Raw genomic sequence first — 12,500 nt, 5'->3', positions numbered from 1 at the left:
GTGAGACAGGACCGACGGCTTTGCGGCTCGAGGTGGTCCTGAACCAGGCGGCTCAACCCTTCTGAAAGGATGGTCGTCTGTTTCAGGAGTTGCAGATATGGCAGGTGATATGGGAGAGGTCGGGGTCGAATTCCCACTGTGACTGCTGGAAACTTCCATCAGCCTCATCGTTACGACGCCCTTTTTCTTCTTCCTACGTTTCTTCTTGTCTCTCACAGTTTTCACCGTTAGATTCACGGGTTCTGGTGCAGAACCAGAAGCCGGTGTTAGCTTCCTGGATTGTTCTGCCTCTGCTGAGACCTCATCTTTGCCATTATTCATCCTTCCGAGCGTATCTTCCCTCATTGACCTTAGCAGAGAATCCATTTCGGGGGAGATTGTGAAGCCGTTGTGTTTCTCCTGATAATGGGACGATGATTTCTCGGCCGCCCTTCTGATTGCTACTCTGTTGCAGCTTCTCTTACTGCTCTCGTAGAAGCGGTGGTCATGGGAGATAATGGCCGTCATTTGTGGAAACACAAAGTAGAGTAACAAAAAGAGTGAAGCAGCAGCAAGAAGAACAGCCATTGAAAATTTCTTCAGTCGCACCGAGAAGACCGATTTCTTGCAAAGATTAAGCATCAAGACCGGAATACTTGCCTTCAGAGGCACTGCAAGAATAACTCCAGATTCAGACACAAACTCGAGATCTCTATTCACTGTAGAAGCTGAAAGATCCATGTGGTAGGACAAGTGAAAACTACTTGATTCCCCTGGTTCAAGTGAAAAGCTTTTGCACTGATGTACAACAAAACCATCTCCTCCACACTTTGTCCCTGAAACCGAAATGCTTTGGATCTCAAGAGGGAAATCCCCAGTGTTTTTGGCATACAGCACTTTAGACAATGGCTTGTAACACATGGGAGACATACCGAGAGAGCTTGGCACATCCGGCTGAAATTCTATGGTGTGGACAGGTTCAGATTTTTCTAAAAGGATCAAGGAAAGGGACCCTCCTAGACCCTTTAGAGATATCCACTCAACACCAGAAAGATTGTTCCTTATCAAAGCAGAACTTCTCCACCTGCACCGGTTTGAAGGGTGGAAGTGTATAGGACCAAAAGTCAATTCGCTGCTAGGATAAACATAGGCCTCAGTCACTGCGTTTTCTGCTACTGAGAACGCGTTCTTCCCGAGCTCTGAACCTTTTCTTGCCACTGACCCATTGAACTGAGAAAAATGAATACTGTCTTGTCCTTTGCACTCGTCGATGATTTCTCCAGAGTTCAGGACAAACTGCATAACAACTGGTTCATGGCTAGGGTTTTTCACTGTAATGTACCTGGATCCATGGGTGCCCACCTGAACCACAGGGAAAGTAACTTCATGTTCTTTGAGGACAGACAAGTTACTCCTGATGCCTTGAGATTTCCAGTTTCCCAGAATCAGCTCATCATCCGAATGGGCCCTTTCAAGTGCCTAAGAAAAAAAAGTATCAGTTCATGCGCATCTTAGCTCCAGAAAAAGTACATCCAGAGGAGAAAATACACCAAGTGCCTTGTAGAAAATCAACACATTCTTAAAGTTTCCAGAGAGTTTAAAAGTGACAAGGAAGGTTATGTACCTTAACCTGAGAAGAAGAAGACATGCCACTTCCTGAAGGTCCCGACTTTTTGTTGCTTGAATCCTTTTTGTTTCTTGAGCAGATGTGAAAGACATCCCGACAAAGAATTTCAACCTCAGGATTACTAGAGTCATTTGTCAGTACGAGTACGACACAACTGTTGTTAATGTCAGATGCTTCTATGACAGCTGAAGGCAATTGGGCACATGAGATTAAAGCCACTTGCGTTACAGAACCCGGAAAAAGCAGCAAGCCTTTGTTGTGTTTGATGTGGAAAAGGCTCGTGTCAGCAACTTTACTGACATTGACGACAGCTAACATATATGGAGCATCGTTTTTAAGAGAAATCGCCATAGTCATTTCAGCATCATCATATGAAACCAGGGGCTCTAGAAAGACTGAAACTAGAGCTCTAGGATCATTCCAAGCTATTTTCTTGCCCAAGTCTACTTCAAGAGGAAATATAATTGTATCGATCTGTTCTTTTGAGGATCTCAGTAACTGCAAAGATACAGTTCCAGAAATTCTTCCTTCGAAATTTGGTAACAACTCCATTTCCAGGATATCCTCCCTCTTTCCCGGACCAATCTCCCAACTGCCATAAGGCTTGACAGCAACCATTTGAAAAGCACCCAGACCATTGCTCTTCACAATCAACTGATCCTTAATGCCCAACGGAAGTATCTCAGGAGAATCATGGTTTTCTACAAGACAGTTTACTTCTGTGTGGAGGGAAGAATTTTCAGAGGAAATGGATATCCATGCTATAACTCCCTCCACAAAAAGAGGTTCATTTAGGGGATTAAACACAGAAAAGGTCTTCATTGACCATGGATTAGCTGGAATGGCAATGCTTACTAAAGGCTGAGCACCATAGAGTGACTTGACAGCAAACCCTTTGGCCTGAACAAGAAAACCGCCCCTATTTGTCTGCAACACCAAATGTGCTGATGAGAGCCCCAGCCATCTAGGCAAAAACATGAAACAGACTGAAGCCACTTCACCGGGTGATAACAAAAATCCAGTATTGTTGCAAGGATAGAACTGTTTGTCAGAACTAAACGGTTCATAAACATGTAAGATGCTGTTGTTGCATTTGTTTTCCACTGTTAGAAATGCTACCGAAGGGAAAAACACAAACTTCTCTCCCCAATCCAACACTGGAGGGTTTATTTCAACACTGAAAGAAGGATCACCGGATGAATCTGATTTTGTCATCCCAGGATTATCATTCAACTTGGCATCACCATCTTTTTTATTTTTCAGCAAAGATCCTTCGCTTGCAGAGAGAGAATTCTTATTAGCGCTACCAGATTGGGCTGATGCTGACAAAGGGGTTTCATCTCGAGAACTTAGTGAGCACGCAACTTTCCTCCCATCCATTAATTCAAACACGTCATAATCTGATGTCCAGTTCCTGTCGCTCCATGATTTACTAGGATTAGATTGCCCGAGAGAGTAAAATGGATCAGACTGATTCCCGGATCCCAAAGATGAAAGGAAACAGAATGAATGTGAACTGGTACAAACACTCTGGACACTTTGTCGGGTCTCTGCAGCATAACTTGAGCTAGCATCTCCAACACTAAAATCTTGAAAACCTGAAACAGGATTGTAGCCAGGGGACCCGCATGAATCACACTCAGCTGGGTTATGCAACGCATTCACTGAGCAGGGTTCAGATGCGGTCAAGGGAAGCAGTAGACATGACAGAAGCAGAAGAAATCCAAGCACCTTGGATGAACTGAATGCTCCACTGTGTAAACAAAAACAATGAGTATAACCATGTGAGACAATGAAAAATGAACTATTTTTTTATCGAAAGAGAACCATCTGAGCAGCAGAAGTAGCCCCTTTAAAAAAGCATCTCAAGCAACGCCATTGCAGAGCAAGAGCAACCTGATTTAGCTTCCACACAATCTATCAGAAACAAAAGCATTTCTGTTCCAGCAATGTCCTAAGCAGCAGAATATAATCGAAAACGGTCCTGAGAGAGAGATGCTACTCACTCACAGATGGTAGCAATCTATATAGAACCTCTTCTTCTGAGAGGAGAAAAGAAAAGCAGAAAAGTATAATCCAACAAGTCTGGAGATGAGATGATCAATCATCTTCACATTCTTCAGCTAAAGTTTCGTCATTAGTTTGATTTTAGCAAATACAGACACAAACAAAACTGCTGAGAATACATATACAGATTACGTATATAAAAGGTGTGTTTGGTCCTTGACCAACAACTGAAAAATCACTGAACTATAAACGTATAGGAACCAAAAAGGGACCCGAAAAATAGGGAGAGAAACATAATCAATCTCCAACGGTATCAGAAGAGGAAATGCTGTTTGAGGCAATCAGAAGAGCCAAAAACATAAGGTTCCAAATATGGAAAATAACTACACAAAGAACTGTTCTACGAATAGCGAATGGTAGCCCACCCCAGGAAAAGAGGAATATAGAGCAGAGTGATGGAAGAAACAGAAAAGTTTCAAACTTTTGATGAAATGGGGAAAAATGAATACTTTGGCAAAAAAATCTCGAACAACTGCGATCGATCATCGAAAGCCACAATGGGCGGCCAAAAACAAGCAAAACAATAACGAAAAAAGTGGGAAAAGAACGAAAGGAGTATGATGGATTATACCGAAGGTGGAAGAACATAGCGGAGAGCAGAGGCGGAGCTGTAATCGCTAGGGTTTTTCGCTCCATGTCCGAGAAACCATCTGGGGCTTATCGTCCGAAATTTAATTTAGGGTTTTTTGCGAAATTATTTTAGACAAAAAAGAAAGCTGCGATTCCTGGGGCCTGACGATAGAACAACACCACCTGAACGAATGGAGGCTGAGGACCAACCAGGCAATAGAGAGGGGGAATAGCAGGACGTATGTCCTTTCTCAAATTACCGAATTGCCCCTGAAAATACGGCGTCGTTTATCTTCCCGTGCGGATTATTTAATTTTCTCCTAATATATCATCAAATAATCACCTTCACCTACCACCTATTTATTGCCTATTTACGTAAATGAAACAAAGGCAGGAATACATTAGTAGCGGAATTATAAAAAAAAATAGTTTTTCGAAACAACATTTGTTAGTTTTTTCTCCGCATATTTGGCTAGAATTCTATAAAGATTAAATTATGTAAAACTTTGAAATTGTAGAAAGGGTACATGGGTATATCTGTAATTTTGAGTGGCGACGACATCACTGTGGTGGACTTCGTGAAAGGGGTTGTTTACGAGACTTCGTGCAGTTAATTATATTCTAATCGGGTTTTTAGACATTAATTTGCCAGATATATACATATTTTATAACCAAATAAACTATTCTAAACCCTAATGGGACGTGATAAGGACAAAATTTATTTACGGACATCTAGCGATGACTGTCTCATTGGTCCTAAGATTATCATTTATTCCCTTCAGTTGTTACAACTCCTTCCCATTTTTTTCACTTGCAATGTTTTTCCATATATAGTTTTATATTATACCTTATATTGATCATCAAAATTATATTTTGTGGCTATGAAACAGACTAATTTTTTGGGAAACTAATAATTTTCGAATCTACGTAAAAAAAGGATTACGAACTTTTTTGTCAATATTTTTATACATGAATAAAACTAAACAAATTAAAAATCCAACTAAGTTTGAGCCCAGAAGGCCAGAATCGGGTGTACCGTAAAGCGTGTGCCACGTGGCAAAAGGTGCGAGCCCATCCGGACCTCCGCTAACGCCGCTGGCGCGATCGCCAAGGATTCCAAGTTGAGGGCAGTTTCGGAATTTACGAAAAAAATCGAGCGAGCGAGGAAAGACAAACCGGTACGGTGTTCGAATACGAAACGGGGGCTCACTAACGGCATTAACGGAGAATCTTCAGACGGTTAACGGGAGGTTTGACGGCGTTCTGTCCGGGTTCCAAGATTCCCTCGACGTGCCGCCCACCTCCGATTCCCTTTACGGGACGGGACCCACACAGAGGATCGTATCTTTGTTTGATCGGACGGCTGATAAGCTAGTGGACCCCGCATGTGTTTTCTTCAATTTCAAACGTAAGTGACATATAATTGGTTGATAAAATTTAAATTAACTACTAATCACTGATTAGGACAACGAATTAGTAAAAGATTCTCCTCCAACTGAACCATCAGCGAAGAAAATCTTGGTCTAGATGGCGACTGATATTCCAGGCCCCACAGGAAGCAGCTCCTCCTTGTCCCCGAAGTAAACACCGCAGACTTTAATTAATTACAGCTTTTATTTATTTGTATAATATAAACAAGAGGAAGTCATAAGAAAAATTCTTAATGCGTATTTAGCGTGGATAACTGGGGAGATAATATTATGCTATCCATATTAATTAACATAAATATGCACTTGTATAAACCCAAATATAGTTTATTACATAAATAGTAGTGAATACTTTTAAGGATTTTTTATATCGATAATAAAATCCTATATTTCAATGTGGTTTGTTACTTTATTTAGAAATTGTGATTTTATCCACATGGGCTTGCGTAAGAAAATCATTCCAATGGGCTTTACTAAGCGCACAACCAACATTTGGGCTTTCCTTAAGAATGTTATCTAAATGGGCTTGAATAAAAGCCCACAGTTTTAACATGTTTATCTAAATAGACTTTGTTTTATGGTGGGTGTGGGATCCTCACTAATTCAGGATCTTGGATTATACGAATTTCAGATTTTGTTGCACCAAAATCGAATCATAGATCATGTAGGTTGCGGAGTTCTAATTTTATATCATTTTCACTGAATCATATACTTTCAAGAAACTGTTTGGTTCTATACATATAAAAATACGAACATTTTAATCGTTTACTCTCTTTTTTTTTTGTTAAATATTTTAACTGTTTACTTGCAATTGACGCTATTAAATATTGTCTATCGTCACTATATGCTTTACATATTATATAATATCTTCGTTCTTTTAATAAAATAAACTAGGCTTTATTGAACTAATTTTTAAAAAATCGCTAATAAATTAATCTAGCAGGCCATAAAGCTCAACAATGGAAAAAAAAATAAGATAGATTCTTTGCAGGTTTTTATTTAAAAAAAAAAACAACAGTTCTGTTTCGACTGTACTTTCAGGCGTGTATATATACATATGTGTGTGTGTAAAGAAAAATAAGGGGATGCGATTTAATGGCACAGAGCAAGTAATAATCACGAGAAATTTAATTAGAATAAACACAGAGATAACAAAAGTACAAAAGCATGCAACCTAAATACTTCAACTTGGAAGTTCTTTTGCATAGTTTAACAAGTAGACCCACGAGCTTTTGTCTCCGTGTGGACTTGTACAGACCGCAACCAACTTATACATTATTAATAACTCGCTTTTTAGTTTCTTACCTACCCTATGTAACGTTTTTTTAAAATAAGAGTTCTTATTATAATGTAATTTATATCACTCTATAGTAACCAATAACCATGATCATAACCCCAAGATAGCGATTTGTGTTCCTTCGAGTTCTTTTGGGATTTTGAAAGAGTGAGATTCTGTTTCGCTATAGAGAAATAGCTTCGTGTTAACATGATTTTATATTTTACATATCGGTACAATGGTATGCTAGAACCTAGGGGAATTTAACGTCACGAATCATTAGGTATAGAGTTTTTCTTACAAATATTTTTTTTTTAATTACATCTGCATGTAAAAAAAAAAAACAAATTACCCCATTATGCCCACGATGCTTTGCGTGGTCCTTATATACATGCATCACTTAAAAAATCATTTTTTTAGTTTGTGTTACGAATCTTACATGCGTAACTGTCATTGCCATGTTTGCTCCGAATGAAAAGGGGAAAAAAAGTTCATCTACGTACATATTTTCCCTTTTTAGGTTTGTGGAATGTCCGGAAGCTCCATATGTTGTAACGTCAAAGCATCAATGTCTTTAGCGGATTTGTCTGAACTAACTTAACGGCCACTGTCACTGTTCACGCGGGGTTTTTTTTCTCTCTAAGAAGTTCACGTGTGCATGTATAACTACGCGCATGTCCGCATGTATATATGTAGGAATATAAATGTTTTTTTTTTCAATTTTCATTTTTTTTATGTATTCCCTTTTAATAACTTAATGAACCATTTATCTTCTTTTTTTTCCTGGTAAACTCTATCTTACTATATATATTCCGTTTAGGTAAGTCACACTTTTGCAATACTGACTCAAATTTTAAACATAAACTGAAATGAATAAAATTTCAACTATACAAGGTACAATAAAAAAACATTTTAACAAAAGAAAGAAAATGAATCGATATGGAACTAAAAATCAGAATAAGTGTGGTGGCGCATGCATGGTTGTAAGTCATTCTAATTAGGTTTTGATGGAATGTCCAATGCCGGGGCTGTGGCCGGGAGCCGTGGGCCGGAAATCATCAACGCCGTATTGTTCCTCGCTGGTCATCTCCTTCCCAGCAATGCTTGAGTCATGGCCACTGTTAATGGCAGCGACGTTGAAAGTGCTGACGCCATTTTTACGAGTCGAGACTCTCTTGCTGGGCTTATGATGATTCCTCATGTGTCTTCCCTCGATTGGGACGATTTCATATGACACAAGAGAAATGACAAGAAGACAGATATAAACATTTAACAACACAGCTTTCGCCATTGACGATAATTAATATAAAGAGTAGATAAATTAAGAATGAGAACTCTCCCCTTTTGGGTTTTTAGGGTTTATGTAAGGTTTTCGGGGATGGACTATATATTTCAAGAAAAGTCAAACAGTAAGCTTATAAGAATATCGAGAATAGTAATGACTAGGGTTTAGATCTGTGAAGTAGAATACCATGTTGCCAAATATATATATAGGCGCACAAAGGGGTTCTAACTTCTAGGAGACCTAGAAGTTATGGGTTTAGGACACTAACGACGTGTTATACTTTTTTTTTTAAAAGCGTTCAAAGGACAAAGGCATGTGCGAGAGAGAGTTTACCCTCAGAAGTGGGAAGAGTTACAAAGCACATGAAGTGGACCGACATGCCAAATAAATAAATTAAACTGTTTGACGGTTTTCGCGATTTGAATTTAATAGCCCGACTTCTCGTATGTGCTAAAGGGTTTATTAGCCACCACCACTTCACACCTCTGCCCTGTTGTCTATGTTCCCTTTTCCTTCCTTATATACATTTTCTTTATCTATACATGTTCGATTAAATTTAGTGATTCAGTGACATAAAATTGAATATCCAGTAACAAGAACTGGATTTAACTCTTTACCTAATCTTGTTATATAATTAAATCTCTGGTAAATGTAGATCAGAGACGCTACTCACTCGTCGTGCGCATGCACGCGCGCGCGCGTGGACATTAATTTATTGGGAAGCAAAACTAAGTCAAGCGAAATAAAACCTATCATGATATCAAGAGGTGTGATGTTGTGATTTCCTTCCCAAAACATTTTGAAATGTTTTTAGAGACTCTGATTAGATTTGGCTATATGCGCCGGCGGAGGAGAATAATGATACGGTCATAGTTTACGTAAACTAACAATATGAATTCTACAGCGTAACTTAAATCACATGTTTTTTTTTTTGTCAAAACTTAAAATGATATGTTTATCCATATGAACATTTATATGGGATGGTTCATTAGGATATAAAGTTTATTAATTCCTCTTAATTCAAAACGAGTCGGAAAACAATGGACAGTATTCTCAAGAATTCTGAATTTCTCCATTCAAATCGTAAGTTCAAGTATGCAGCCGCTTTTAAAATTTCTACTATTTTTCAGCAAAATAATTTCTTATATAAAGTTTCTTTAAACAGTAACGAAAAAATAGTTCATTTTTCCCGCTTAAATAAAATATCGATTATAATAATATGGAGGTATTTCTGAATATTCTTTTTTAGTACCATTGTGATTTCAATCGTACACTATTTTTAAACCCACTTGACACCTTTTCGACAACGTACCTAAGACCTAAGTAAAGCCTAAAGCCTAAAGTACAGATAAAACGACAGACTCACTTCGGTACTCCCACACCGTTGGGTCCTCGTTAGATTAATGAAAATCTGTATTCACTTTATCTTTTTAAGTTAATTAATTAAACACGAATTCCCCCCTTCAACTTCGTCAAGGGCTGCGCTAAAATTTAACGGGTTTTTTTAAAATAAAAATTTGATTAAAACAGGGTGTCCCTCAGCCACTGTGTAGTTGTGTCCACTAATTAACACATTAAACACCCTTATCAGGGTTATTTAATGTTCATATGATGGTTAATATTTGGATTTTAGCCTGCGCTTTTATTCTTTCAAGGGGATTACTCAAAAAAATAGTTATAAATTTCAACCTGACTTAAACTGCTAAGCTCGTGTCGTATGTGATGTTTTGTTTTCCCTTATTTTGTGTCGTATAATCACATTCTCTATATATGGGTATCGTCGGATTGTAGTGAGAAGCAACACGAACGCATTGGAGAGCCTATATTTTAATGTAACATATGCCATGCATGGTACGATGGAGCTTATACTTGAAGATTTTATTGCTGATATTTTTACGTATGCGTCTGAGGGGTATAGTATATTTAATTATAAAGTATAACGTATATTTTAAATGGAATATTGAATTCTATATTGCTAGGGGGTTAGTTGGCTCTTAGCATCCAAAACAGCCATAGCCGTCAATTTCGATTTCAAAGATCTAGCAATCTCTGGTCAGACCCACCATCCCACGGAAAAAGATTCTCCGAGTTTAAAAAATTGGAGATATAATTGTTGTACTTATTATTCGTTCGGGTTTTTTTAGCTTTAGAGATCTAACTATTGCTGAAAATTTTATATGAATGTTATACATTTGTCTAACGTTTTTTAGGTGAGGTCGGATCCTACTCTAGGCACTTCATCATTGCCTTTTATTCTCTCTTTTTTTTAAAATCAATATTCTATATAAAGATTATGTATGCCATATTAATGATTATAAAAGTAGTTGAGTAATAATTAATGACGCGTGACATGATTTTTAGAATTAAAAAATTTGAAGTATTTCCGCGATATATTATTCCAGACAAACCCTAGTGGACCCGGCCCGTAGCCACGCCTATATACATGGTATTTTTAAAATGTGATATATACATGCATGTCTTGATGATACTCATTATTTTAATAGATATATTGTTTGTGGTTGGTGAAAATATTCTCATGTCTCACCGTTGAAACGTTTTGCTTAAGGTTGGAGTTGTACGTTTAACGATTGGCCGACCATGCATCGAATTTCCTAAATTACTACGTTAAGAATCCCTACGCAAGTGCATGGGAGACGGTAATTCGCTTTATTATGTTAACCATTTTTTGCTGATATATGTTTTGAAGTTTTATAATCTGCATGCACATATTATATATGCGCACAATTAGTATAAGAACATATATAAACTGTAAACAGAGGAAAAATAAGTTGATGTCAATAATGGTTTAAGTTTCTATGACACATAAAGAAAGTGTCTTCCTGATACATTAAACAAGAGTAAAACCATGATCGTATTAAGATTTATATGTTTCGGGTTTGGTAGAAAAATAACATTTGCACAAGGTAGAATGTAATAATTAATAGCGTTTTATACAGGAAGAATATATACTTTTCACGTATATTTCCTAGCAAGTGTTTCCAGCTTTCATTTCTATCAGTCCATGCAGCAGCTACGTGACAGTAGTGCATGGGAGAACAGCATACTACGTAACTTGGCATGCACAGCAGGCACATGTAGAGGAGAATATGTAAGAAAACAAAGAATTCAATTCAAGCGAGTACATCAATATATAGATTTAAAAAAACGTACGGAAAGAACAATACGTAATAAGAAAGTAGAGAATCAGAACTACATCTCATAAAACATCAATAGCACAACAAATTTAAAATCTATTGGAACCTAATAATAACAGTTATAGCAAGCTAGTGACCGATTCCGGGGCTGTGCCCAGGGGTCGTCGGACGAAATGCATCCAAGAAATGATCTTCCGTTTCCATAGTTCCAAGATTCAAGTCGCGATCACCGAGTTTCGGGGAATTGGTCTCTTCAGAGATTCTAGAGACGCCCATTGCCAGCTTCGGACATCTCTCGCATTTTAGCTTCAACTTCTTCAGATGTCGACTTTCAACGATCCGCCTCTCATGCGAGAGAAGCAGTAGTAACAGAAGCAAGCTAGTGAAAGTAACTTTTGCTGCAGCCATTTTACAAATATCAAATTGTTTAATGGTATCTCTTGTTATTGGCTTGAAAGACGGCGTAGTTACTTTACCCAAAAAAATAAAAAAAAATAAACAGGCGGCGTAGTTGTTTCTAGAAGAAAAGGTTCTGAAAGAAAGAAGGGAGAAAATGCTTTGAAGAATGTGTGTGTGTGTGTGTAAATATGTATGTATATAGAAATGTATGAAGAGTAAGAGACTAACTGAATTCAATGTACCAATGCGCATGCCCAAGACCTTCAAGTCTAGATGGGTATTTATGGAGAGGAGATGCCTTGCTGAACCACGTGATCCGGCTACAACAAACAAAGATGGGGAAAAAAAAGAAAAAATAAATAAACACGTATAGGTGGAATATATATATATACACATATATATATATGTATATATATATGTGTATATATATATATGTATATATATATATATATGCGTGTGTGTGTGTGTTTAAATCTGATATTTGTATATACGCATGGAAAAAGAGTTAATTCCAAGCTTCGAGGAAGGTTCCATGAATGGGCTCATGTACCTACATTTGAACAAAAACATCCAGGTTGTGCGGAATATGTAAGATCAAAATAGCAAAACGTATATTTGAGAATACGTGCAATGTTCATAAAAATCGTTTCCACTATACGTCAATTAATCTATATATGAACGTTGATACATATATATATATATATATATATATATA

At 37.6% G+C, this 12,500-nt stretch overlaps 1 protein-coding gene across 1 annotated transcript in view; it reads right to left on the bottom strand.

Annotated features, from left to right (window-relative positions):
* LOC104826201 overlaps nucleotides 1–4,430 on the bottom strand; it is a 4,837-nt gene extending 407 nt beyond the window's left edge. The window contains exons 1-3 of the mRNA XM_010558785.2: nucleotides 4,245–4,430; nucleotides 1,604–3,359; nucleotides 1–1,458 (exon numbers count right to left, since the gene is read on the bottom strand). The exon at nucleotides 1–1,458 is cut by the window's left edge and continues 407 nt beyond it. Coding sequence (XP_010557087.1) covers nucleotides 1–1,458; nucleotides 1,604–3,359; nucleotides 4,245–4,309 — 3,279 coding nt within the window. The 5' untranslated portion in view covers nucleotides 4,310–4,430. The remainder of the gene's footprint in view (nucleotides 1,459–1,603; nucleotides 3,360–4,244) is intronic.
* Nucleotides 4,431–12,500: the final 8,070 nt, after the last annotated feature.

Source organism: Tarenaya hassleriana, unplaced genomic scaffold (assembly GCF_000463585.1).
Source record: "Tarenaya hassleriana unplaced genomic scaffold, ASM46358v1 Cleome10, whole genome shotgun sequence".
Taxonomy (NCBI): domain Eukaryota; kingdom Viridiplantae; phylum Streptophyta; class Magnoliopsida; order Brassicales; family Cleomaceae; genus Tarenaya; species Tarenaya hassleriana.
The sequence above is the reverse complement of the archived record's forward strand: the minus strand, read 5'-3'. Positions and strand labels throughout refer to the sequence as shown.